The following is a 27,172-nucleotide window of genomic DNA, read 5'->3' on the forward strand; positions in this document are numbered from 1 at the left end:
CATGTATATTCAATTTACTAGAGATAAATATTATGCTATTATATTGAATTCTGCGGTTGGTTTTTTTTTTTTTTTTGGGGGGGGGGGGGGGAGGGAGAGTGCAGTCTAAGGTATTTGATTGCTTTGTTTGGGAGGAACTTCTGTTACTTTCAGTACTTTCTTAGCCTGTTTAAACATTGCTCGCATGTCATCTTCTCATCCATTTAATTTGAGATATCTTTTCTAGTATCTTAAAGGTTAAATCAACACACAAGAGTTATTTACTTTGAGTTCTTTTCTTTATTCTTCTCAAACTCTCAATTTCTTATACAGTTAAACATTGGACTAGATGAATCTTATGATAAAAAAGAAATCAGTTTATCTAGACCATTTTTGCTGGAGGATATTTTTTATACCATAACGTGATAATCCCATTTTCTGTCTCTGACTCACGAGTAATTAATAAAAGCTTATTAATCATAATCATCGTCATCATTCCATGTGTTCCAATAATGTCTAATGGAGTCATGGTAATACCATTTGAAAATTTAATTGACATTGATTAAGAATCATTGCCAAGTACTTTAATACAAATGTATTACCTTGAATATGAATAATAAAGTTAAATTATTCATTTTAGTTTTCTGGATTTTCCAAAGGTTTGGATCAAGGATTCCTAAGTGGAAAGTGTTTATTGAAAGATAAAATTGACTACTGTTTTTATATGTACTATAGCTCCAATAAAATAGCATATTCATGATAAAGTTTGATATATTTTCTGGTGTTAGAACACACATTTATGGAAGAAAACACAACTAGTTTCTCTGATGAAGAAATGAAAAAAAATGTCTTTGAAAAATGTGTTTTTTGTTCCATGTACATCCTTAACTCGATTTTATTCTGGAAAAAGCATCTTAACTTCTAATAAAAAAAATTAGGAATCATAATTACAGGAATATGGAATTGTAAATCTGAGGAATTTTGAATTTTTCAGGTTGTTCTTGTCGTCATGGTCATGTCTGTAATTTAAAAACAAGTTTGTATCATCTCTGATGTTCAAATGAATATGTGGTGGAATAGTCAATCAATTGACAGTGGATGTTTACTGCAGAAAACATCCTTCAACCATGAATAATATTGTAACTTTAATGGCAGGACAATCATTATTCTTTTGTCTCACTATTTTTTTGCTGATCTAAACAGACTGAGTTAACAGCATAAAATCAAATTCTAATATTTTCATGAAATTTGAAAGGTTCAGATCAGAGAAAATTGCACAATAAAATTAATATGGTAATATTATTTGAAAAAAAAAGATTTCTGTAGTTGAAAATTGGAAAGTGAATTTTAGATATTATCTTGATTGGTTCAACTCCAAAGAAAACAACATTGTCTTATCCTAAATAACACTGAAGACCATCTTATGTAAATAACCTGAGTAATATCACTTCATAAATAGTGGGGGGTTTACAAGTGGCAGAAAACACGGGAATGTCAATATTGACCGTTTACACAAATACCTTTGGTGCTAACCAAAAACTCTCACTTTTAATTAAGAGAGATTACGGTCAGTGTCTTTAGTTTGGGAAATATTTACATTGGTGTGGAATTGTAATGAAAAACGAAAAGATAGAAACAAACTTTTGATAATGAAGGGTGAAAGTTTTAATTGGTTTTAACTCTTCAGGTCCATTTATATTCTGGGTCAGAAAAGGAAAGTAAAGTATTCTGATAAAATACATCTAGATCCTACAGAGGAGGTACTATGATATGTATGAAGTAGTTTCTAGATAACTATTGAAATCTTATCTTTTAAGTAGTTGTCAAATTTCTGATTTTATTTGGGTAAATTGGTTCTGCAGACTACAGTAATTGGCACTTTTCACTTAACCAAATCATTCCTCAGCACTCAACTTTCGTAATTTGCAATCATAATGACTTTGTTTTAAAGATTATAGTGTTTAGTTACTGAAGTTTGGATTATAAACCCTATGGTAATATTTGTTCATTATTCAAAATTTCTCACATTTCTGGGTTGTAACATTTAGTATAAAATAGCCAGTCCTGTCCAGTTGGATTTGTTTCAAAAACTCTTGTATTATTGCATTGCTTGAGTGTTATGAGCAGTAGAAAAACCTTGAACATAGAATGGACTTTTAGTGGATATGATAGTTGGTCAGCTTACAATTATGGTGAGGAATTTTTCTGAAGACAATCAATAGTCTATCAGTGTGCAGTAATGTGGGGAATATTTAAATCAATGTCTTAGAATAGATTGACTCAAACCATGTTAATTCTCCTTTAAACCAAGTAATCAAGTAATGATATATGTATATATGCATATATATAGTGCCTAGAAAATCAATCTAACAATGTCAGAGTTGATCTGAATCTTTACTTCCTATCCGAGCGGTGCTGGAAACTGTACTTTTCACTTTAAACTTCTACGACAACACCGCCTAGCATTGCGCAGATGCCTTATACCCTCTGCTAACTATAGCTCATAAAAATCAGCTTTCTTATCAGGAAGTGTTACCTTCTCGTAGGTATTAAACAAGGACATCTATTCACAATACACACTAATAGACAGATATATATATATATATATATATCATGTACTGTGTTATGAGTTCGAATCCCGGCGAGGGAAGAACAAAAATTGGCTTCTGCAAATTTGCAGATTTAACTTGGTTGTGCTGATATTTAAAGTAATCATATATATATATATGTATAACTTGCTTCAACAAAATCATGATGGCAGGTGCTTGTTCTGCCAGCCCCACGCCATACTTTTACCCCTAATTTGGATTTCCTATTGCTGTTTCAGTATGCTTAGTCAGGTTGTCTAACTGATTTTTATGCCCCATCTACGATAGTAGAGGGGCATTATGTTTTTCGGTCTGTGCGTCCGTTCGTTTGTCTGTCTGTCCGTTCGTCCGTCTGTCCCGCTTCAGGTTAAAGTTTTTGGTCAAGGTAGTTTTTGATGAAGTTGAAGTCCAATCAACTTGAAACTTAGTACACATGTTCCCTATGATTTGATCTTTCTACATTTAATGCCAAATTAGAGTTTTTACCCCAATTTCACGGTCCACTGAACATAGAAAATGATAGTGCGAGTGGGGCATCCGTGTACTATGGACACATTCTTGTTTTATCCTTAAATTAAAACATTGACCTTAGAATACAATCTATACAAATAATGTTTGATGATCTTTGAAAGTCTGCCAGACTTTCAAAAAAAAAAATTCTTGTATATTTCCAACATTCAGACATTTGTGAATATGAAAATTTAAGATAAATTGAAATTAAACTAGGACCAGATTTTTCCTATTGACAGACAAGTTTACTAATATTACCAGATAATAGTAAAGTTGTATTTGTAAGATTTGTTTCTTTGTTAGAAAACTAGACTCCAGTTCTGACATTGTACAGAACAATGGCTTATGAATTTCATTGTACAATGTATTAATTTCAGCTTATCAAATTCCTTTTTAAATTGAATTTAAAAGATTTTCTAGCCTGTAAATACGTGCAAAGCATACAGTGCATGTAACATATATAGCTTTGAATTAACAGTATAACACTACATGTAATTTTAAATGCATAAATAATCTGATACCAAAAGCAGTGTTAAGTACATGTCTTGCCTATTTTGGTCAGACTCCTTCAAGCTTAAATCTATTTTTAAGGAAAATTTTTTTCTTAAAGATTTGAAAATATTGTTATATTATATCTAGGTAAATGGTAGGTAAAATATTAACATTTAATTTGTGTAACCCAGATTTATTTGTCCCGTTTGGTCGTGTGTTATTTTGAACCAGATAAAATCTGAAATCAGGTAAAATGTTAGTCATTACTGATCCTGGTCGAACTGTTTGAACATGACTATATAATTATATACAAATCTATAATACTTTGTTCGTAAGGTCGAGGTTTAATAAAATCCCCCTTTGTCGATTTAAAAACCACTTTGCAGTAAAGAAAAAACATCAACAAACAGGCTTTAACAATAGGTATTCCACAATAAACATTCTTATAGCGTTCCTCAAAATAGAATGTGGGGTATAATACAAAGATGTATGCCACCAAGTGAAGCAGAAAGTATTGTACTCATTGTATGTAAAGGGATTAGGTTTCTTTAACATGTCCAATATTCAGTATCCCGTCAACAGGACGAAATGACTTGATCGATCTCCTTTCATGCCTATATAAGATTTGTATTCTGAAATCTCCACATTTAAAAATCATAAATGCATTAGCATTTGAATTTCCCATTATAAAATCTTGATTTGGTTGTATTAAAGTGGAAACTTAATAAACCATGCTTTGTTATGTGTTATGCTTACAATGGTATGATGAACCAGGGGATATGTTTCAATAAGTAAAAAAAGTGGTCGAAATCTAAAGGATATAAAGTCTATCAAAGGGAAATTTTATGTAACTTTTGTGTAAAAAAATAGTTCTTAATATAATTATGGAGGAGACAGAATGTGGTAAATATTCATGCCATGAAAGCCAGTCCATGGTAGAGGAAAATGCTTTTATTACTGTTCTTGTTCAACACTGAGGCATTCAACACAGCTAGACCTGATAGAAAGTTTAAGATAGCAACCAGCACCAGTTTAAGTGGAAATTGATTACACTACATCCATCCATTGGCTAATTTAAACATATTATAGAATTTAATGAGCAAATAAACCCTAAAAAAAATATCATACATGTACATTGTACAGTATTAATATGGTATGGATACAGATTGCGTGGTGATGTCAGAGAACATTCGATCATTAATTGACTCAGTACATATATACCTTTAGTGTGACAAGCAACAATATACATGTAATCCACATATCATGCAACACTTTTTAAAAAATCAATTTGTTCATTTTTTAGATAATGCTATCACATTTTCCAATCATCTTGAGTGAAATTAGATATTCATTTTGTTTTTTACTGAAATCAATTGATTTTTGGGTGTGAACATATCTGAATAGGCATTGCGTGATGTGATCAGACTCCTTGGGGTATATATCTGTTTCTAATCTTTATCAAATAAGGAAGCTTTGTTTTATCAGTCTCAACAAATGTACTCTCCTGTGTTTTGGTTTTAAATACAAATAAGGATAGAAAAAAAATGAAAATACAAAACTCTGATCTCTATCTTTGCTTTAAATTTTTTTTGAAATGGGGGGAGGGGGATTTGCTTCCATAGATCACAGTAAGGACATTTACATGTTAACCTTGTTTGTCTACATTTGGTACCTGTAGGCATCTTTCACATGATAAACCATCTTTACAGTGCCCTGAAACCTCTCCCATATTAGTTTATTAGAAGTATTTCAGCATATGTTGTCCCTTGGCTATGATAAATTGCAGCAGATAAAATTTAAAGACTGCTTCGCCATCTTAAAAAGTTTTGGTTTAAATATAGTTGTATAAGGTTTGAGCATCAATCCACATCAGATTTAAGTGGAAATGTTTTCAGTTGTGGGAAAGGATTACACAAGTTATAAAATTCTAAAAAATGAGACTGATGCCCACCTTGTTTGAGATTTGTGATCAACTTACATGAGTTTTATATAGATAATAAATCCAGAGGCTTGTCACATGAGGACTTTACTGCCATCTTACTACACAGTAAACATAAACAGAAGGTGTTAAGTGAATTATTATGACTTTGTAATGAAAAGGTCTGACATTTTATTACCCTTTGTAGGGAATAGGTATACATATTAACATATTTTATTTGGGAAAACTTATTGCATGAATCAAAGGTTCAAATAAGGTCCATCAAAGGTTTATATATTTCTCCAATATAAATCTTTTTTAGATATCAAAACTGATACCAGGATAAATACAAAGCTCACAAGGACTCAGTGTGAAATAAAAACAGATAAGGAAAATAACCATTCTTCTTTTGGGTGGAGTCATATTTTGAGACAAAACATTTCTGACTTTATTATTAAAAAAACTATTTTTTTCAACAACACATACAGGAACAAGAAAAAAAAATTATAAACTCTTATGCTGTTTAATATTTTCCTAATTTTCAAGGGAATCAAAATATTTTTGTTACTTCCCTTCTGAATACAAATTTATTTTGCTGTGTTTGCTGACATTTGAAATTATTTACAAATATGACACTGACACCGTGTGGTCATGTGAGGAAAAATCTTTCATATACTTGTATGTTCAATGTGCAGGCACTTGTGTACCATATTTGAATGCCTTTTTCCAACGCTTTACTGGTAAAAGAGATTTATAAAAAAAACTTCTTTCTCAGTATGTAATATTATAAATTAAATGGTCTTTTTCCATTGCCTTGAATGTTAATGTTAATTGAAAGTGAATTGAGAAAGGAGTTGTGTATTGAAAAGATATAATGACCTAGAAGAATTTGCCTGCTGTGTTTATAATTACTGAACACATGTTTAACATGAAAGCTGGATTCACTTTCTTAAGGGGTCCTGTAAAGGGAAAAACAATTTGTCAGAAAAGGTTAGATGTGAATCTGTTAATTATTGATGAAGAAAGAATTAGATGTAGATGGAACCCAAACAAACACAGCATTTGATGTCTAATATTTATACTGTTTACATGTCTAAACATCTTATATCATCTATGTATTATAAGTAATGACCTGTTTGATGTAGTGCCAGCTACCATAATTATGTGGAGATGATTAAAATTATCTAGATATCTTATGAAGTAACAATATATATATGAAAGAGAGTTGGTTAACATTTAGTTAGACATTGAAAACATTTTATAAGGATACAAAAATATATCTATAGTACAAGTTTCAAACTTTTTCCACCATAATTTAAAATGAAGCACAAGTTGACAGTTTCTTATTAAAAACCAGAGAATGTGATAATTAATACTATTGATCTTTTATGTTGACATTGTGTTTTCATTATGGACTGCTAATGAAGTTAACATTCAGATAAATATTGACCTTCAGATTTACTCATTTGGTTTGACATGGGGGATCCATAAATAACAACACTTTTAATTTATTTGCCCTGGGTCATACATTAGACATGTGTACCTTGTACTTTAAATTGATTTATTGAAGTCAAGTCCCTGTTTAGAGCCCCAGAAAAAAATAACACATCATGCATGAACCATTTCATGGGAACAACATATTTTTGTGTAAAATGGAAGTAACCTTAGCATCTAATTGAGAAAACGATGTGACTTATTTGATAGAAATGGCATACAATACTAAACATGCTGTCACAGATTTAGGTAAGCATCCTACATTGTGAATTTTTTATGTCCTTTGTTTGAAAGCAAGCATGTGACAAAAGATGTGAATCATTCAATAGTTTGTGGTTTTTGTTTCCAATCTGAAAAACCCAGATTAAATTGATTACCATTTGATTTTTCATTTTACAAAGTAGCAATGACAATACCTTAATATTACACATGTATTTTGTTGTGGTTTTGCTGTTTATTTCTGCATCTATCAGACAGAAATTATAATTTGTCTTTTCTGTCTATATATAGATTCATTCCTCAGGTTGACTCATTCACATTTAACTGAATGACCAGAAGCTCTGGCTTGACCTACCTATTGTATTCATATTATACTTAACTAAACATTCCAAGTACTTAGAAGACATTAGGTACTAATATGTTGGTTGTTTTGTTGGGCAATGCTTTCTCAATTAGGTATACTGCACATATCTTATCATAATATCATATTAAAGGTTTTTTTGCCCTGGCTGGGGTTTGCATCTGTAATGTCCAACAACCAAGGCCTGATATTGCAAGGAGAACACTTATTTGTTATTATCATTAATGAGAAAAGTGCTATCTGTTATGATATTGGTATGGCATGTGATGTAAATTGTTTGGTATTTTTGTGTGGGGGAAGGGAAATGATCTTTATTGTTTCTGGCATTTTTATTTTTGTGCGGTTTTGTTTTGATTTTAGCTTAATTAAATGCTGGTATTTATAGAACTTTTACTCCTATGTTATATTTCGAAAGAGCTTTGGTGGGGTTTGTGTTGCTCAGTCTTTGGTTTTCGATGTTATGTTTTATATAGTATACTGTTGTTTTTTTTTGCCGTAGCATTGTCAGATGTTTGACTCATGGGATCTCTTTCACTTCTCTTTGACTGCCCAAAGACAGATTCTTATATATAGTATGCTGTATCATCAAGCTGCCCCCCCCCCTTTCCCTATCCTACAACTTCACCTTCATATTTTACTGTTTTCTTGGATATTTTCACATGAAATTTCACATTTACTGTATAAGCTGATACACTCAGTGCATATTTAAAGTTCAAAAGAGAAAATATTCCCACAATCACCAGCATAATGGCAGTATGAATGTCACCACTTAATGACTGGGAATTTCATTTTCCAATTTATGTTGACTTGTTGAGCTAATTGTATCAGCTGTTTCTCTCTTTTGTGCAAATAAAATTGAAAAAAATATAAATGACTTCTAGTTAGAAAAAGATTTAGGTTCATATGACTAATCAAGTAGAAATGCATACCAAGTTCAAAATTAGTGATAATTTACCTGTCATAAAATTCATTATAAAATATATCAGGTACATCAAACAAAAAAAATTGTTATTTAAAAAATTTATATATTTTGTGGTTAAATATATATGTTCCCTCTAGTATGTAGTATTTGAAAATTAGATGAAAAATTACCACCAATACATAGGAATGTTAAAAAGGACACAATGTTTTCTTTTGAAATTACTAACAACATTAAAACACTATAATGTGTTACAAATTATCCCAGTTTTCATTCTAACAACTTTTAGGTGGTGAACAATGAAATTTTATATTGATTTTCCATAAATTTCCATACAACAATAGTATCTGGTCCCTACCCTATTGTCTGGAGACCCATTGACCCTAAGGTGTTTGGAGGACCATCAATAAAGCATTTGGTGGTGATTTATGGACGACTATTGATTTTTATCCACCATTTTATGATAGATCTCTAAGCTGAAGCTTTTTGCCTTCAATTAAATCGTCATTGAGAGTCCGCTTTAATTTCCCTTTGTTCTATTGTTTTTATTGCTTGTTTTTGTATTTTTCCATATCTTATATAAAAGACGATAATGACATTGGAGAATTGTTATAGGATGGGTTGTCTATTTTACATTGTTTTAGAAAGACTCAACTTCATGTGTATTTTCATCTATGAATAGTGTAAAAACAAATGGCTAAAAGGAACATGAAGTTGGTTAATCATTATATAAAAAATACCAGTTTGATACATCAACATTTGTTAATGCTTTTACACAAAGTGATGCCAATTTCTAAGTGTTTTAAGTCTCATATACTGGTTTTCCTCTGGCAATTAAAAGATCTCCCTTGTTAACCCAATCGGTAACAAGAATATTATATATAATTTGATGAAGAATTTGTACAGTAAAATTTGTTTACCTAACCATGCTAACTGGTATCTTGTTTATTAGTATTAGTTAACGCTTCTTTTTGAGTTGTTTATAATTTTGTTCCATGGTTAATATATTTTTGATAGTTTTGCTTAATGACGAAGTTAACTTTATTCAAATTATGATCATGGTAAAATCTAATAATAAGTATGTCACGGAATAGAAGTTCCTTCATAATATAAGTTCCAAATGGAAACAATATTCTGGAATATTATTTCCACAGGAATAAATATTATAGTGAATGTTCCTAACGGAATAAATGGTATAGAATATTTGTTCCAACAGGAACAGATATTATGACATTGTTTATAACAAAGTTTCCAGTGGAACTTCTGTTAGGCGGAACAAGTATACGTTGACAAGTATACATGGTATAGTTTTGCTTTAAATGACAAAGTTAACTTTTTTTCTAAGTTCTGTTTAAAATATAATTATTAAAGGACCAGTAATAAGACTCAGTTTTTATAATTCTATTTTTATCCCATTGCTTGATTTAAAAGCAAAAAAAACCTTAAACTTCAATAAGAGAGAACTATAAGACATAATTGTATATATTTATGTAATTATATATAATTTAACTTTGATGTATAGAATAACACAAGAAAACATTTAATATGACATATATTTGTGTAGCTGACAATTTACATTGTTTGTCAATGTCTCTTGGGTATAATGGCCTCCAGAAATATCTGCTTTATATCAAAGTATACAAGGATGGTAATGGGTTATACTCTTTACAATGTGTTAGGAAGTTATTATTTCACTTTTTCCCCAGAAAATATATTAATAATAATGTTCCACACTAATGGATAAAAATGCAACATGTTTGCATAAAAAATTAACTTCCAGCACATAAAAAAATGTACCTCGATTTCCAGACTCAATATAATACATCTGTGCACTTAGACCCTCTTTTCAAACCTCATATATTAGAGTGAAGAAGGTCCTTAAAAAGTCAATGATCAGATAAGAAAAACATATGTTGTCTTGGCACTCAGTCAACTTTGTAGAAAATGTCCTGTAGGAGTAGATCGTTTTATTATGTCAAGTTTTTTTAAAAACTGTTTGAAGAAGGTCTTAAGTCAAAGAAATATAATATATGCTTTATACTTAAAATACAAAAGATTTATTTATATTTCATGAAATTAAATTATCATGGGGTGGTTCAAACAAAGCAAACTCCTACACCAGCGTATTATAGAATTATTTTCATCTGTCTATAAATCCAGTTATATATAAGTCAAGGTGCTGATGAGAGTATGAAATGTAGGTTTACATCCTGGCTTGTATTTGCAGAAAGCAAGCAAAGGTAAAACATGGTTTCTTTATACCAGCTGTTTACTTTTACTTGTTTATTTAGGTTGTTTATTTAATGTAAACATCACTTGTACTTTGTTGGTAAAAAGGCAAATAGGTGGCCAACAAATCTATATTAAACCGTGCCTTTGTGCAGAATAATGGTCTAATTGTACCATTTATAAACAGTGAAATGTTTTTTTTAGACATTAAGAATGAAGTCAATTTTTTAAGGAAAGGATGCCCCATTATACTTTTAAGGTCCAGTTGCAAGGAAACTATGGATCATTTGATTGATTGATTGTTGGTTACTAAACGTCCAGTGGCAATTATTTCATGCATGTTCAGGACAAGAACAAATTAACAATAAATACAATAGGTTTGTCCGGTAATAGAGGTCAACTGGATTGCAGGTTGGGGAAATTTGGACTGTCAGTGGAAAATGAGGGTATATTGGATAGGGACAGAAAATGGATCATTTGATGTGTAAAGTCTCATTAAGAAGGAAACAAAAAGCCAGCTAGTGCAAATTGATCTTTCTTTGATCACTGTTTGCTAATAAGGCTGTTTTCTTCACAGTTGTTTTTGAATTTATATCAAAAATCATCTTTTTTATATTTTCAGGTTCCAGTAGTACTCCAGATTTGACTGAAACCGAAGTGATTATCATTGGGTGTGTGTGTGCAGCTATATTGGTAGCACTTTTAACTGTACTAGTGTGTATTATTTGTCGAAGAAGAAAATTAGGTACGATCCCTATCCCATACTACATGTACTATCTATATCATACCCAGTTTTACATTCGTTTTTGCCGTTTCAGTAAGAAAATTATTCAATTTCAAACTGGAAACAGTTAATTTCTTTGTATTTGACATCTCCTTTTATTCATGCATACATACAGGAAGAAACAAAATGTGCATCCCCAACTTTAAGAAATCAAGGGAACGATGTAATGGTCCTTTGTTCAGATTTCTCCATCTTACATATTGTATATAAAAAGAATGTACGGGATACTAAAGTTATTAAATGTCCCAAATGATTTTTGAGCATCATATCAGAAGCATCTACTGGTATACATCTCAATAATAATCTGAATAACATCAACATGAGCAAGAATTCCAAAAATACATCTGTTTTTTGTTTGTTTTTTTATGGATTGCTGTCTTGTAGGCATATTCCTGGTAACCCCATAAATAAAAAAAAAACAATATCAGCATTACTTTCATTACTGTGGAAAATTAGTATTGTCATTTTCAAATGCTAGCATCAGGGATAGGCAATGATTACTGACAAATATAATGGATTAATAAGTCTAGCATCTTAAAACAAAAGGATTCTGTGCATACACACACATGGTATTTATTTCTTTTATTTCTAATAGGTGAAAGCAACAACATAGTTTACTTTGTGTATAATTGACATAGATATGTACACAATGTATTTAATGTCACATTTTATCATGATCTGTAGATGAAAAGTTTCATCTGTACTGAGGAATAGGGGATATGATTATCTCAAGACTTTTATTCTTTATAACATTAGCTTCTTCCTTTGAAGAAATAATCATGACAGCGCAATATTAAATTTTTATGGATACCCCAGATTGATTTGGCTTCTGGCTTTTCAAAAAATCTTTCATGATTCACAGATCAAAAATCTCTTGAAAACAGGTGACATGACGAATAGTGTGCAAATATTTCTATTTAGAAACTGATTTTTAATATTAATATTTTATTTTTTTTCAGCCAAACAGTTACCTCCACAAACGTAAGTATATAGAGTTAATTATCAACAAAAGAGGTTTTTTCAAGACTTGAGGAGAAACTTTTTACTCCTTCTAACTGAAGTTACTTTTTACATCTTTATTATGTCATGTTACAGAAGAAGGCCACAGTAATGAAAACAAAACACTTGAAAAGACAAAACACATACAGTCTAATGAATCATGAAAGGAAATGTGTTGTTTCAATGTTTTTTCATCTCTTTTTGTCATATTCTGCACAAAACTCTCAAGTCCAAATCATCTGTTTATCATAAGTTTTTCAAACAGAACGATTAAAAAAAAAGATATTCAGTTTCTTTCAAACACATGTTATTTTATACTAAAATCACAAAGCATGGATACAGTTTCCTGTTTTAAGTAATATAAAAGAAAAGAAATCGTATTTTTTAGGCGACACTCGGTGCGATTTGCAACCAACGACAAATACCAGACTGTAGCTTTTGAGTATCTAAGGTATTAACATTCCCTGCACACTAAAACCATTATATTGCTTGTTTGTTAGTCTTAGTATTACATATAGTTTACATTATTGGCTTGCAAGATGATTTATGTAATATTTTTATGAATATTCAAAAATGACATAAAAGTCTCTTGTGGAGAGTTGTCTCATCGGCAATCATACCACATCTTCTTTTTTATATAAAGAACTATTTTGAGTAGACTCTGGTGTCATCTGGTTTCAATTTTCAAATGTATTGTGCATGGTCCATTTTGATAAAGTTTTGTATTCATACAATGTATTTGTATAAATGAGCAGCTTCAGGAGACCCTATAGTTCTGTTAACCATGTTAACATCAGCTGGATGGGAAACATTACAAAAAAAATATTTGTTTTTGGTACTTTTGAATTTTAAAGTAAGAAAAACATGCATTGTTGGTCAAGCTTCTGCTAGAAAAGATTTTCACACCACCTGTCCGCTAAAAAAAAGAAAAATTTTATCAGATTGGACCGAAGTTACACAATTGAGATCCATATTAAAAGTTTGCTTAAAAGTCTTTATCAAAAATGGTTGCAAATATTTTCATTGTGAACCATCGACATCTGACTTTCAATCTTTCAATATGGATATAAAAACTTTCTCCAGACCTTAAAAATAAAGTGAAATATGTTTCATTTGTAGATCAACAAATCTAGCAGCAAACGGACATGCCATTCCTCCCCAGAAACCACCTCGAGGTTATGAAAACACAGGTATACAAGGATTAGATTTAGTTCAAACTCATGGAGCGCATGCTGGTGTTTCGTATATTAATCCATCTTATTCTCATGACGATTGTGAGTAGTTGATAGCTGCTTTACTATTACCTGTACTAACATTATATAACACACACGATCTAACATTCCCAATGCACTCATTGCTCTAGTGTAGTTTTATTCAATAATTCAAATGTCAGACACGATCATGAAGTTCAATCATGTATCTATAATATTTTTTTGTTATTGTGTTAATAAACCTCCATTGGAAAATACTAACAATTTTTCAGTGACAAATAACTATTTTGAAATGTTTGCAGTATTGTACAATGAATGAATTGTTTAAATAGTGAAAATCCTGAATGTACATTAAATATTTGCCTCTTGATGTTAAGCAACAATCAATCAAATAAAACTTTGATTTCTCTTTCACAAAAGATATATTTTATAAGCATGATTATCCTTTCACTGTACTGTAATTTGAGAAAGTGTGTAATACAGTTATCTCTCTCCAACTAAATGATTAAATTTCTAAGAATATTTGTGTATGCTACAGGAAGGCTTACTCATCTAAACAACTAAATTAAGATCACACATTTAAGATTTATAAGACCTTTTTTCGTCAGTTAGAATTAAATTAAGCACCTTCTTATTTAACTTAAAAGCGAGAACTTGAAACTAAATATAAAGATTGATTTTTAGAATTGATAATTGGCTTAAAAAAATAAGCAGCTTAATAGTGCACAAGTTTCTTCTATCTTCTCTGCCAGGATAAAGCAGTGCAGGATTTAATCTCAATTTTCTTGTATCAAAGATTTTCTTAGATGCCAATATTAAACATTGGTAGATTTCTTGATGTTAAACTGCCACCTAAAAAATCTCTAAAAAAACTTAATTATACTCTAGGCAAGCCATGGACCTTATATAAACTGTTGTGAAAATTATTTATCATTCAAGAGATCAATACATTTTGTCATATACATGAACCCAATTTCATTGCAAATGATGTATATTTCTTAAAAACCTTCATCATGTATACATGTTACAATTACCTTCAGTTAACCAATGCTGACTTTAGAACTTAAGCTACCAAAAAAGATTAAAAAAATCTACTCATCAGGGAGATTTACTGTTACTGAATAGCCAATAAAAAGTGCTTGAAATTGACAGATTTTTGGAAGAATGAAAATACCAAGTACAAACATAAACTACCTTTTGTTATACATGAAGAGTATCTTTGCACACAAATGTAAATTGCCCTTTACAACTTGCATGTATTTATATCTGAACCAGCATGGGGATATAAACATGAGGAGATATATACAATATACCTTTACTATTCCATATGCTAGCCAACATATTGCACCTGTATCAATCACTTTCTAATGGCACCAGTAATCATTTTCATTGTTTAAATTTGTTTATTGTAATTTGTTGTAAATAGAGTTTTCCAGTTAATGTTTAGATGAATGTTGTTGTTTATTTCATTTTATATTTATTTTTTCACCAGTTTTATACATTGTAATTATTGTTCTTCCATTATTTCTTTTCATTCATCAGATTAATAAGACTTTCATTAATGATTCAGTGATAGAAGATTCCAGAGTTACCTACCCTGTTACAGTATATCAACTTCCTCTTTGCATGATTTTCATAATTCTGTCCTACTGTTTTCAGATTCTGAAATGAACAGAAATGGTTACCCACCTTTCCCACGACATAATGGGAATGTCCCAATCGATCATGATTCGTCTTATGATCCAGAATATGAAAATGAAATGAATAGGCTCAATGCCAGTAAGTTTACAAATATTTGGACAATTACGCTATCAAAATAAGATTGCACTATAAATGTATATTAAGCACAATGATTTTAATTAACATATCTATATTTAATAAAAGCAGGATATATTTGGCCATTATTTAGATAAATAAAGATACGGAAAAAACATTAAAAAAAAAGTTTTTTTTTTTAAAGTATTTTGGTGGTTTTACCCATTCAAGATTTAACCAATTAAGTATTTTAATTTAGATCAGGTTCCAAGATTTGGTAGCGATTTTGAGGAACAAGGCAAGAATACTTTAAATTTTATTTGGTTCTACAAGTGAACTGGTATAAGGGGTCACTTGATGGTTTATAAAGGGTCACCTTGATGGTTTCAGTTTTGGTTGCACTTTGCCCAGAATTCTGTTCTTATTATTTGCAAATAGCCTAAAAAATAAATGAAATAAAAAGGTATAGTTGTTTTTATAGCCACAATGCTTAGGTCATATTTAATGTAGAATAGAACATGAAATTTAGAAAAATAAGAATGTTTTTTGTTAATGTTAGTTCACTGCTTGATTGTTTTTAGTTTTTGTCTTAAAATCATTTCATTATCACCTGATAAATGTTTCACACACCATATATGGTATATGTTCACACCTTTGTATATCTATTTTATCCACCATGTACACATCTTTTGACATTCTTCTTCATATACTCCATGTCATTTACATCTACTATACACAAAGGAAATGTGTGGATTTCAGACCTCAAACTAAACATCAATGTATTTATGTGTGAAGCTTCTACTGGGAAAGTACTATTATTCGTTGATCGGTGGTCATTGGAAAGATCATTTGTGCTTGTGGAATTTTGTATTTGAATTCATAGACTTTATACATAAGAAATGAAAGGAAAAAAATAATTTTATTGAAATTCAAAATCAATGATTAATAATGGAATACATATTATTGACATCATTATAAAACAAATTGTGCAATTGGATGGCAAAAAAAATATTTGATATTATTGACATCATCATAAAACAAATTGTGCAATTGGATGGCAAAAAAAATATTCTATATAAGTATGACAACTTTTCAAGATATATCCTGTCTTAACCTGTCTGAATTTTCTGAAGTTATTTGCTTCAACTGGAATACACAATTGTTTAGCTGATCTCTTGTTTTAATTAGTTTTAAATTCCACATCCCTTCACCTTGATAGAAGACATCACAATACTCATTTTGAGTAATAGTAGCTAGCCATTAGAGAAGAAACAGTAAAAAAAAAAGATTCATAAATTTCAAAGTTGTTTGAAAAAGGACATAGAATTTTATCAAATTTAGATAAGGCCCTACTTTGTTTCTTCGGAAGTTATTTTAAGAATTGCTGACTTTACTCACAGTTTTGATAATAAAATGTTTTGCTGTGATTTCAATGACTGTGATACATTTCTTTGTGTCCACACTTTTGCTCTATGCTTTGGTTTGTTGTGTGTTGGAGTACTGACATTTTGCGGTATTTAGTTTAGGTTTCTGTGTCATTTCCATCTACTCCACAAGTTTTATTTTCATATCCATATTTTAATACAAAAACTGTTCATATTAATATTCAGTCATTCATGAGACATCATATATATAACATGTTTTAGAATGGCAGATTATATATGCTTTGTTGAAGTGTAAATAATTATACTAACCTTTAACTTTCTTCATTTTCAGATAAGTCCAATTATTTTAATGAAAAGCAAGCAGGTAAGAAACATATGAAAAGTAAAAATGGTAACAGTATAAAACATGGTAATAAAAAAGACAGAAATTGTGTCTATTAAAAGCACAAACAGAACAAAAATAGCTTCAATAAAAAAGAGACATAGAAAAAATACAGTTTACGGATGTCTGTAAAATACAGATAAAGAAACAGTAAAACTTTTTTTTTAAATTTTGAAAATTAAATTCACCTAATAACAAGCTGGTTACTGGCTATATAGTCGTCTACTTCACAATTTGGTCATCGATTTTTATGTGAATCATGAAAGTTATCAATAAAAACCTACCTATGATATACCTCCTGCCTTCTACTTTCTAAAATCAGTCTGCTTATTAAATATTTCTGGGGGAAAACTTAACAATACAAATATGCAAATCAGACCTGTTAAGTCAGAAAACCTATAAATACATTCTTCATTTCTGGAGGATTGAGCTATATATACAGGTCTCATAGTAATGTGACAGAACAAACAAAAAATATAACAAAAATGAGAAAAAGTAAAACTGAGGTAAGGGTAATACTCAACTCAAAAACTCGTCATTTTTTCAAACTAAGCTGTCTAAAGATATTACAAACAAAAACATGTTTTTCTTAATGTCAGTGATGCATGGTAAATTTGTTTCTTAGCTGGCTCATTCTACAGTGTTTATACAAAAGATTTTTGTACAGGGTTTACAAGAAATTAGTAATCTTTTAAAGTAACAATCATTTGATAACCATATAACCTTTCTTTTTCAGACATTTCATTTACTGGTTCACCAAGATCACCAATTAAAGAAAAACAATATATAGATATGTCTTCAGAACATAGAAAAGGAGATTTAATCAATGGACAAGAAAGTGGATATAATACTCCTGATAACCCAAAACCACCAAAAAAGGTTATTTATGAAGTTGTTGTATAAATTGTCTCCCTTGACTGATGTTGTTCGTTTTATGCAACACTTCAACATGTCTTCTTCAGATGTTTTCATCCATGACCTTTTAACCTTTGTGCTTTATATTTTCGGTTATTTCTAGGCATGGATTTGTGTGCTAATATCCGTAACTTTTATGGATAGAAAAACCATTTCTGTAATGTTGTGATTGCCGATTTAACTGTTGTTTGCACAATTGACTGGTCAATTTCCATACTTGCTAATGGAAAAGATGGAAAGAAAAATGGATGAGAAATGGTTCAAGTAAGAAAATGCACATTGCATGAATGTGTTGTTACTCTTCCTGAAGAAGTGCAATGGATGACTGAATTAAGCTTTTAAAAAGTGCAATTAAAATACAATAATAGGGAGAAATGGTGATCTCCTGAAGGAAAAATACATTGATACGCAATAACTTCCTACATTATGGAGAAAACAAATATGCATACTTTTCAGGTGAAAAAAACTTCATTACATGATTGCCTCATTTGCCATTTTCATCATATGACTTCATTTGTATACATCATGAATCATGTGACTTATGCATAGAACTATTCTGCACAAAATGAATCCAAAGGATTGTATTGGTGCTTTTGTATATGGAGATTATAAATGCAGTGGATGAAAATGTAAGAGGTCTGTTGCTGTATGAATATTTTCTGGTGCTTAGCATAAATAATGACGAAACATTTTAGTTTTTTAGTTTATTTGGAATGTTTTTGTACTTCAGCATCTGTCTCTTATAAAAACTATTTGGCTTTTCTTTTTAAACTTAATAGTTTTGCATAATGGCTTAAAATGTTTAAATGTTCTATAGTCATAAAGTAGTATTTTTTGCTCACATTCAAGCATAATTTTGACATTTTTTGGCAGGGATTATCAGTTAAACCAATTTAAAAAAAAAAAATTTGTTGCGATTATCTCGCACGATTATCTCACACTTTTGAAATATTTCAATGATTTCTTTACTTATGTTCCAATAAGGGTTTTAAATAAATTATTAATGACCATTTATATCAAAATGTTTGTATAAACAAACGTCCATTTTTTCATCAAGATCAAAATATTTTTATGACTTGTTGTTGTCTGTATGTAATATGTGGTTATGAATGAATGAATGGATGAATGAATGTAGAGTTTTGATCAGAAAGGGCTTTAAAAGCATGAGAAACAATTATGCATGTATGTGAACTAGATTATTTTTGATAAAACAATGTTGAAAACACAAGTCCCAAAAAGAAAAATATTTTGAATATAAACTTTCTACTGATAAGATCTACAACTTTTTATCCCAATCTAGTTATTTGGGAAGAAAACTATGTAATGTTCCTTTTGTCAATGGACCAAGTAGAAAAAAATTAGTTGTTGCCCTTAGTTATTTGGAAAGGGAGATAAATAAATGATTATAAAATCTTTACTTTGAAGAATGATGAACATTTAAAAGTTACATCCCTTTATCTTGTCCATTAGGGGAGATAGTAAATAGCCTCCTTACAGTTCTAATTGCAAAAAATGAAAAATTTCAACTTGGAAAGTCGCTTCAAAAAGCAACAGACATGTGATTCATATATCTTCTGTTTTCTAAAACATTTATCCATACCCATCAGAAACATACTTTTGGATTTATCTCCCTTTCAATGTTCACGTAACTTCCAAACAAAAAAGGTTTAAGACATGAATTACTTGCAGCAAACTGTAATTGATGTGTTTTTAACTCAATTCAAAAGGCATTTATTATAGAGTAAATGTATGAGTTGAATATGTGCGAGATAAATGCCATATTGTATAAATGATTGTTAATTTAATTAGAATAATGATAAATAGTTAGAGTAATTAGCAAATATCAAAATAAGTTATTTTTCCCAACTTAACTATAACTAAGTATTAACCCTGATATTGTAAAAGGAAAGATACTATAAAATCTTAAACAGCTAAAGAATCTAGTTTATAAACTAATATTTATTTCGAATATTTTGTTAACAAAACATAATGTGAATTAAAGTTTTAATTAATTTAATTGTAATTTAATAAAGTTGGTATGTTAAGATTTTTATTTATGAAATATTCGTTCAATTTTTACCAGTTTTAAATGTTAACAATGTTTTATTAAGGTTAAATTTCGTGTTCTTAATTACAATTGTTACTTTGTTCCCAATTGTTTTGGAAAGAAGTATTTGGATCATCACATAAAGTGCATGAGTTTTATATATTGTATTATGTAGCATATGTATTATAAATTTTTATATGAAACATTTGTTGAGAAAAAAATAAAGATATATATATTACTATTTCCTGTGATGTATTCTCAAGCTGAGTTCTTCTCGTCACTTAGCATCCTTTGTCACCATCTGTTACGGAAATAGAGCATAATTGTTGGGAATCTTTTTACTTCTTGAAAAAGATTGAAGCATGCTCTCAATGGTTTTTTTTAGTTAAATATTTTGTTTCTGTGTTGAGTTAAATGTTTTATTTCTGTATGATCATTTACAAACATGGAAGTTTTGCATGATTTCTGCCTTTTCAATTCTTACACCAAGATATCTGATTATTTGTAACAGTGGCTGAAAATATCATATTTAATAGCATCATCAACCTTCAAAGAAAACAAAAAAATGACATCATTTGTAAATTAGAAAAGCAGAATATTGATGAGAGCTTGAATGGAATTTACCAAACAGGGAACAATGGCTGTTATAACTACTGAATAGAGAATAATTTGGTAAAAAAAATTCTAAAATAGACAAATGATGGCTATGCCCAATGATTTCAGAAAAGGAGACTCATCCTAAGGAATTGGTCATCCTAAATATGCATGAAATATTTACTACTGGATGTTCTATCAATCAAAAATCCATGAACTGTTAGGAATTGGTCCTATAATTAATCATATAATGACTAAGATATTGGAACTTAATCTGTACACTTCACATTTACCTGTCAAACTTTGGATGAAGCATACAGTTTGTATACTAGAAGAAACTCTATCTATACATCTGAATAATGATATTTTAGCAAATTCCAAATTTGTGAATATTTTCTTATATGACCACAATGTTTGATATAATTGTACAGGTATCTTGATTGTGATATAATGGTACAGGTATCTTGATTGTGATATAATGGTACAGGTATCTTGATTATGATATAATGGTAAAGGAATCTTGGTTGTGATATAATGGTACAGGTATCTTGGTTGTGATAAAATGGTACAGGTATCTTGATTGTGATATAATGGTACAGGTATCTTGATTGTGATATAATGGTACAGGTATCCTTGTTGTGATATAATGTTACAAGTATCTTGGTTGTGATATAATGGTACAGGTATCTTGATTGTGATATAATGGTACAGGTATCTTGAATATGATATAATGGTACAGGTATCTTGGTTGTGATATAATGGTAAATGAATCTTGGTTGTGATATAATGGTACAGGTATCTTGATTGTCACCATCAGAAAAAAAGCTTCAATTTAAACCAGATTTATTAAGATAATTGTTCTAGAACATATTGTTTAACTAAGTGGTGCTATTTATGTCAACTTGTTTTAAACCCTGCAAGTTTTGATGCTCCTGTTAGATTTTTATACGACCGCAAAAAGATTTTGTGGTCGTATATTGGTATGACATTGGCGTCGTTGTAGTCGTCCGTTGTCGACGTCTGAAGACACATTGGTTTTCGCACTCTAACTTTAGTTTAAGTGAATGGATCTCTATGAAATTTTACCATAAGGTTCAATACCACAAAAGGAAGGTTGGGATTGATTTTGGGGGTTATGGTACCAACAGTTAAGGAATTAGGGGCCAAAAATAACTTCCAGACATAACTTGTGAGTTAGTGTATGGATCTCTCTGACATTGTACCACAAGGTTCCATATCACAAAGGTAAGGCTGGGATTTATTTTGGGGGTAATTGCCTCAAAATTTTACGAATTAGGGGCCAAAAAAGGGGCAAAAAACAAGCATTTTTCTAGTTTCATGATAATAACTTGTGTGTAAGTGTATGGATCTTTCTGAAAGTGTACTACAAGGTTCCATATCACAAAGGGAAAGCTGGGTTTGAGTTTGGGGGTAATTGCCCAAAATGTTTAGGAAAAAGGGGCCAAAAAGGGACCAAAAATAAGCATTTTTCTAGTTTCCAGACAATAACTTGTGTTCAAGTGTATTGATCTCTCTGAAATTGTACTGCAAGGTACCACACCACAAAGGGAAGTCTGGGATTGATTTTGGGGGTAATTGCCTCAAAATTTTAGGAATTAGGGGCCAAAAAGGGTCAAAAACAAGCATTTTTCTAGTTTCATGACAATAACTTGTGTGTAAGTGTATGGATCTTTATGAAATTGTACTACAAGGTTCCATATCACAAAGGGAAAGCTAGGTTTGAGTTTGGAGGTAATTGCTCTAAACGTTTAAGAATTTGGGGCCAAAAAGGGATCTAAAAACAAGCATTTTTCTAGTTACCAGACAATAACTTGTGTTCAAGTGTATGGATCTCTCTGAAATTGTACTGCAATGTACCATACCACAAAGGGAAGGCTGGGATTGAGTTTGGGAGTGATGAATCATAAGGGGGTTCAAAAAATTTGGGGGAGGGATTTTTTTTTCCTTTTTTTCCTTTTTTTTTCTTTAGAATTTTCCATTTTAAATTGGTTATTTCTGATTTATATATAAAAGCAAATAATAATGATATGGTTTGAATAGGTAAATTAAATTTTTTTAAGTTCTTAGACCACATTCATTCTGTGTCAGAAACCTATGCTGTGTCAAATATTTAATCACAAGCCAAATTCAGTGCTGTATCAAGCTTGAATGTTGTGTCCATACTTGCCCCAACTGTTCAGGGTTCGACCTCTGCGGTCGTATCAAGCTGCGCCCAGCGGAGCATTTTATTCTCCAATAAATCACACTTGTGGCCGACAAAGATCTCACTGGATAAAATGAAAAAAAGATATATATCCTTTCTTACTGTTCCCCACCCATTTGATGGATTTAAATATTCGTTATACCCATTTAAAGTGTACCTTTTGACTATCTCATCTTTATTTTATTTTTCTCTGACATTTCTGCTACGCACAAGTCGTCAAAAAGATGGTTTAAAATTGCCAGTCCGCTTCACCAACCAACATACAGTGTACCATTAATCATGATATGGGTTTGGGTTATAGTTTCGTCCGATCGAACAATTTGAGACCCATAGCTAGCTAGGATCGTCAATCAGTGCTGCACTTATAGATAAGTGTCAGCAGTTTCCAAGCAAAAGAAAATCTCCGTACACATTATACAAAGAGACATACGATGTCAAATCCAAACAGAGCATACATAGTACCATTATACATGTCGAAAGGAATTACAAACCAAAAATAGAAAGTCCAAAATAACTCGAAAAAATATAGATCTCTGCTTGTGAAAATAGATACAGCATCAATAAATAAATTAAATTCTTATTCTGTATTTAGATTTTGGATGTTGGACCATAAAAGGTAAAAGTTTAATTTCAAAATTTTCAGCTCTTTGACCACATTCATTCTGTGTCAGAATTCTATGTTGTGTCAAATATTCAATCACAATCCAAATTCAGAGCTGTATCAAACTTGAATGTAGTGTCCATACTTAAAATTAAAATTTGCCAGTCAGCTATACCATGGAAGTATTATATTGACAGGAATGAAAACAACGCCAGATCAAAGGTTTCATCTGCATTAACGCCTGTCCTCCGATTACTCCTTAATTGGGTTAAGATATGGAATGGTAATTGATTCATTTTCCTTCCATCGCCATACCAACCAACATTCAGTGTACCAATAATCATGATATGGGTTTGAGTTATATTTTCGTCCGCTTGAACAGGTTGAGACCCTTTAGTTAGCGAGAATCGTCAACAAAGGCTCCATTTGAAGATAAGTGTCAGCAAAAAAAAATATCTCCGTACAGATTTTTTTTTTATGCAAAGAGACATACGTTAATTAATCCAAACAGAAACATATATAGTACCCGTAATACATGTTGATAGCAATTACTTAAAAATAGAATGTTTAAAATAACTTGAAAATCATGTCTCTTGAAATAAGTGTGAAAATATCATAAAAGTTCAATAAGTTGTAAAATATTCTGTTTCCCTATATATTGCACAGATTATATATATATATATATAACAATCTTATTTCCTTTTAAAAAAGGGAAAGGGCATTATTGGGTGGATTCCATTCAAAACGCTGCAAAATCCTGCCATTTATAATTTGCCATTCAAACCATAAACTGCAAGAAACCCCCTTTGGAATCACATTTAGAAAAAAGTTTCCCCGTTCTCGTTTCAACAAAATCGCCTCTATATAGCTTAGGGAATCTGATATATGACTGCTTGATGGGTCCTGTGGCAATCTCTTATCAATGCATATTCACAAAGAATAGGAACAGTAACAATTTTGTTTCGAAATTATTTGTTCTTGAAGTAGAGGAGAGTTAACAAAACTCTTAAACATCTTTAATCAGTTGTAACATAACATAATATCAATTAAAGTATAAAATCCACAACGATGATTGAGAACGGAGTAGTTGCTGGTCGGTGACATTCTCGATACTATTTTATTACAATTCTGAAATAAGATATTGGTCAAGACTTGTTCTATTCTCCCAAGTAACTCAGTTTGAAAATTATAAATAGTATTTTTTTTATTGTTTCAGACAAAAGTTAAAGAATTCGAGGCCAAGCTGAATAGTTCAAATTATTATTTTTCCGACAGTGTACCTTTTGCACATGACCCACCAGGGCATAATTGTGGATTGCCATGTTGCAATCGTGACCTGCACATCCATTTGAAATTAACAGGAGTTCACGGTGGATGCATGTCATTGATGCCATTTCAACCAAAACCAGAAAAGCAAGATAATTTTTCATTTCACCAAAAGAGAGGTGGACTAATTTCTGGTCGACCAACATTTTCCAAGAAATTTAGTTCATTACAACCGGAAAGAAAAAGTCAAAGACGCAAACCATTACCAGGATTCGGTAGTTTACGCGAGACAGATGTACCTTCTAAACGACTGTACGAACTTTCTGGGAAACAACATCATTACTTAAAAGAAAGAGGCATTACACTTCCCAGAATGCACATTGGCGAAACGTCAACTGACACGGGTCGTATCTGGCAGGGTGACATAGAAGACAGCAGTGAATCTTCAGATTCTGAAACAGATTATTACACAATCTGGGAATGCAACGGAATGGATTCAGAAATTCTAATGAAATCCCCAAGTGCCTTAAAGAATACGGAAAAGATTTACCCATGGACTCTTTTGGAACATGTGGAAAAACAACCAGACATCGAGGAGAAAAATGTCACTCAAAACCAAAACGTGCCTAAAAACTTCAAGTATGGTAGCTTGCCTTTGTGTTACAAAACCCAAGCCGAAACAGGAACTCCAACGAAAGATCAGAAACCTGTAAAACAGAGTGAAACAAAGGTTTTTACTCTTAAGTTTGACAGGAAGCGTTTAACTTCTAACGATAAGAGACATACCCTCGAGCGAACCAGTGTTATGCCTACCGACAACATCGAACCTAGCAATGAGGTGAAATTTTGTGGAGAACAACCAATGAACAAGTCGTCAACCTTGCCCAGGTCGTCAGTTAGAATTCGCCCCATTCTAAAGAAAAGAATAGAAAACATATACACAGATCTGATAACAAGCCCAGTTCTGTCTAGAAGTAAACCGTCAGCACCACCCGAGGAGACTGAGGATGACCATAATTACGAGCAAATACGTGACGAAGATATGATACAGAGTTGGAAATCACAGAAAAGACCAGATTTCATGACAATCGGCAAGAAATTACCAGGATTAGAAAAGGGAAATAAGTTTCATTCCTATGAAAATACGGGTTTCAAACCAGATGAAACCCCAAAGAACAAAACAAAAAAAATTAAATCAGTATCTGATGATGTTCCTATAACATTGATATTGTAATTTGGTAGCTCTTTCTCGTTCGTTGTTAAAATTTTGGCATTAAATATTATTTCTGATTTATCTTGCTAATTAAGTATAGAAAATTAAAAATGAATAGAACATAATTTTATTGTCCGGGTTTTACTTTACTTTTGGTCTTTTTTGGTTTTATCAGCTCTTCAACGTTTTTATTAGGTTTTGTTCTTTAAAATATTTGGCCTCTATCATAGCTGAAGAGACATTAATTGTCGAAATGCACGTCTAGTGCAATAAGGTACCGTTAATGTTATTCCATCTCTCTTATAATACAAATGACGATATAATGAAAGCTAGGATACCAGAAATGTAAAACCATTACAACACAAAATAAACTTACGAATCAAACTTAAACAAGGTCTCATCTGCTTTCCAGCAAAATAAAGTAAAATGCTCCGCTGGACGCAGCTTGATATACGACCGCAGAGGTCGAATCCTGAACAGTTGGGCAAGTATAGACACAACATTGAAGCTTGATAAAGCTCTGAATTTGGACTGTGATTAAATATTTGACACAGCATAGGTTTCTGGCACAGAAAGAATGCGGTCTAAGAACTTAAAAATTTTAAATTGGACATTTTCCTATTATGGTCCAATATCCAAATTATAAATACATGTTTAGATTCAGCATATCAAAGAACCACAAGAATTCAATTTTGGATGAAATCAAACAACTTTTAATTCGGACCCTTTGTGCCTTAATGAAAACCAATTTGAAAACGGGGCCCAAAATTAAAAAATCTAAATAAACGGTTTGATTCGGCATATCAAAGAACCCCACTAATTCAATTTTTGGTAAAATCAAACAAAGTTTAATTTTGGATCATTAAGACCTCAATGTGGACCAATTCAAACATTGGGCCCAACATCGAAAATCTAAATACACTGATAGATTCGCCATAATAAAGAACCCCATTAATTCAAGACTTTTAAATAGACTACATTGAAATTGGTCAAGAATTAAATTAGCAATAAATACAAAGTTATGTCCGGAAACATGAAATCCTTGGTTTTTTTTACCTGTTTTAAGGCCTCCAATTCCTTAACGGTC

General features: G+C 31.0%; 1 protein-coding gene across 11 annotated transcripts in view; it reads left to right on the top strand.

Moving 5' to 3' along the window:
• LOC127701547 (cell adhesion molecule DSCAM-like) overlaps window positions 1–20,428 on the top strand; it is a 61,870-nt gene extending 41,442 nt beyond the window's left edge. For 2 of the 11 annotated variants that reach the window (XM_052205472.1, XM_052205461.1), the window contains 8 exons: window positions 11,332–11,454; window positions 12,453–12,474; window positions 12,881–12,943; window positions 13,612–13,766; window positions 15,363–15,482; window positions 15,718–15,756; window positions 17,175–17,207; window positions 17,962–20,428. In XM_052205472.1, coding sequence (XP_052061432.1) covers window positions 11,332–11,454; window positions 12,453–12,474; window positions 12,881–12,943; window positions 13,612–13,766; window positions 15,363–15,482; window positions 15,718–15,756; window positions 17,175–17,207; window positions 17,962–18,128 — 722 coding nt within the window. In that variant the 3' untranslated portion in view covers window positions 18,129–20,428. The remainder of the gene's footprint in view (window positions 1–11,331; window positions 11,455–12,452; window positions 12,475–12,880; window positions 12,944–13,611; window positions 13,767–15,362; window positions 15,483–15,717; window positions 15,757–17,174; window positions 17,208–17,961) is intronic. The other 9 variants (XM_052205464.1, XM_052205463.1, XM_052205462.1 and 6 more) reach the window with 9 other exon arrangements.
• The last annotated feature ends 6,744 nt before the right edge of the window (window positions 20,429–27,172 follow it).

Source organism: Mytilus californianus, unplaced genomic scaffold, assembly GCF_021869535.1.
Source record: "Mytilus californianus isolate M0D057914Y unplaced genomic scaffold, xbMytCali1.0.p SCAF_5, whole genome shotgun sequence".
Taxonomy (NCBI): Eukaryota; Metazoa; Mollusca; class Bivalvia; order Mytilida; family Mytilidae; genus Mytilus; species Mytilus californianus.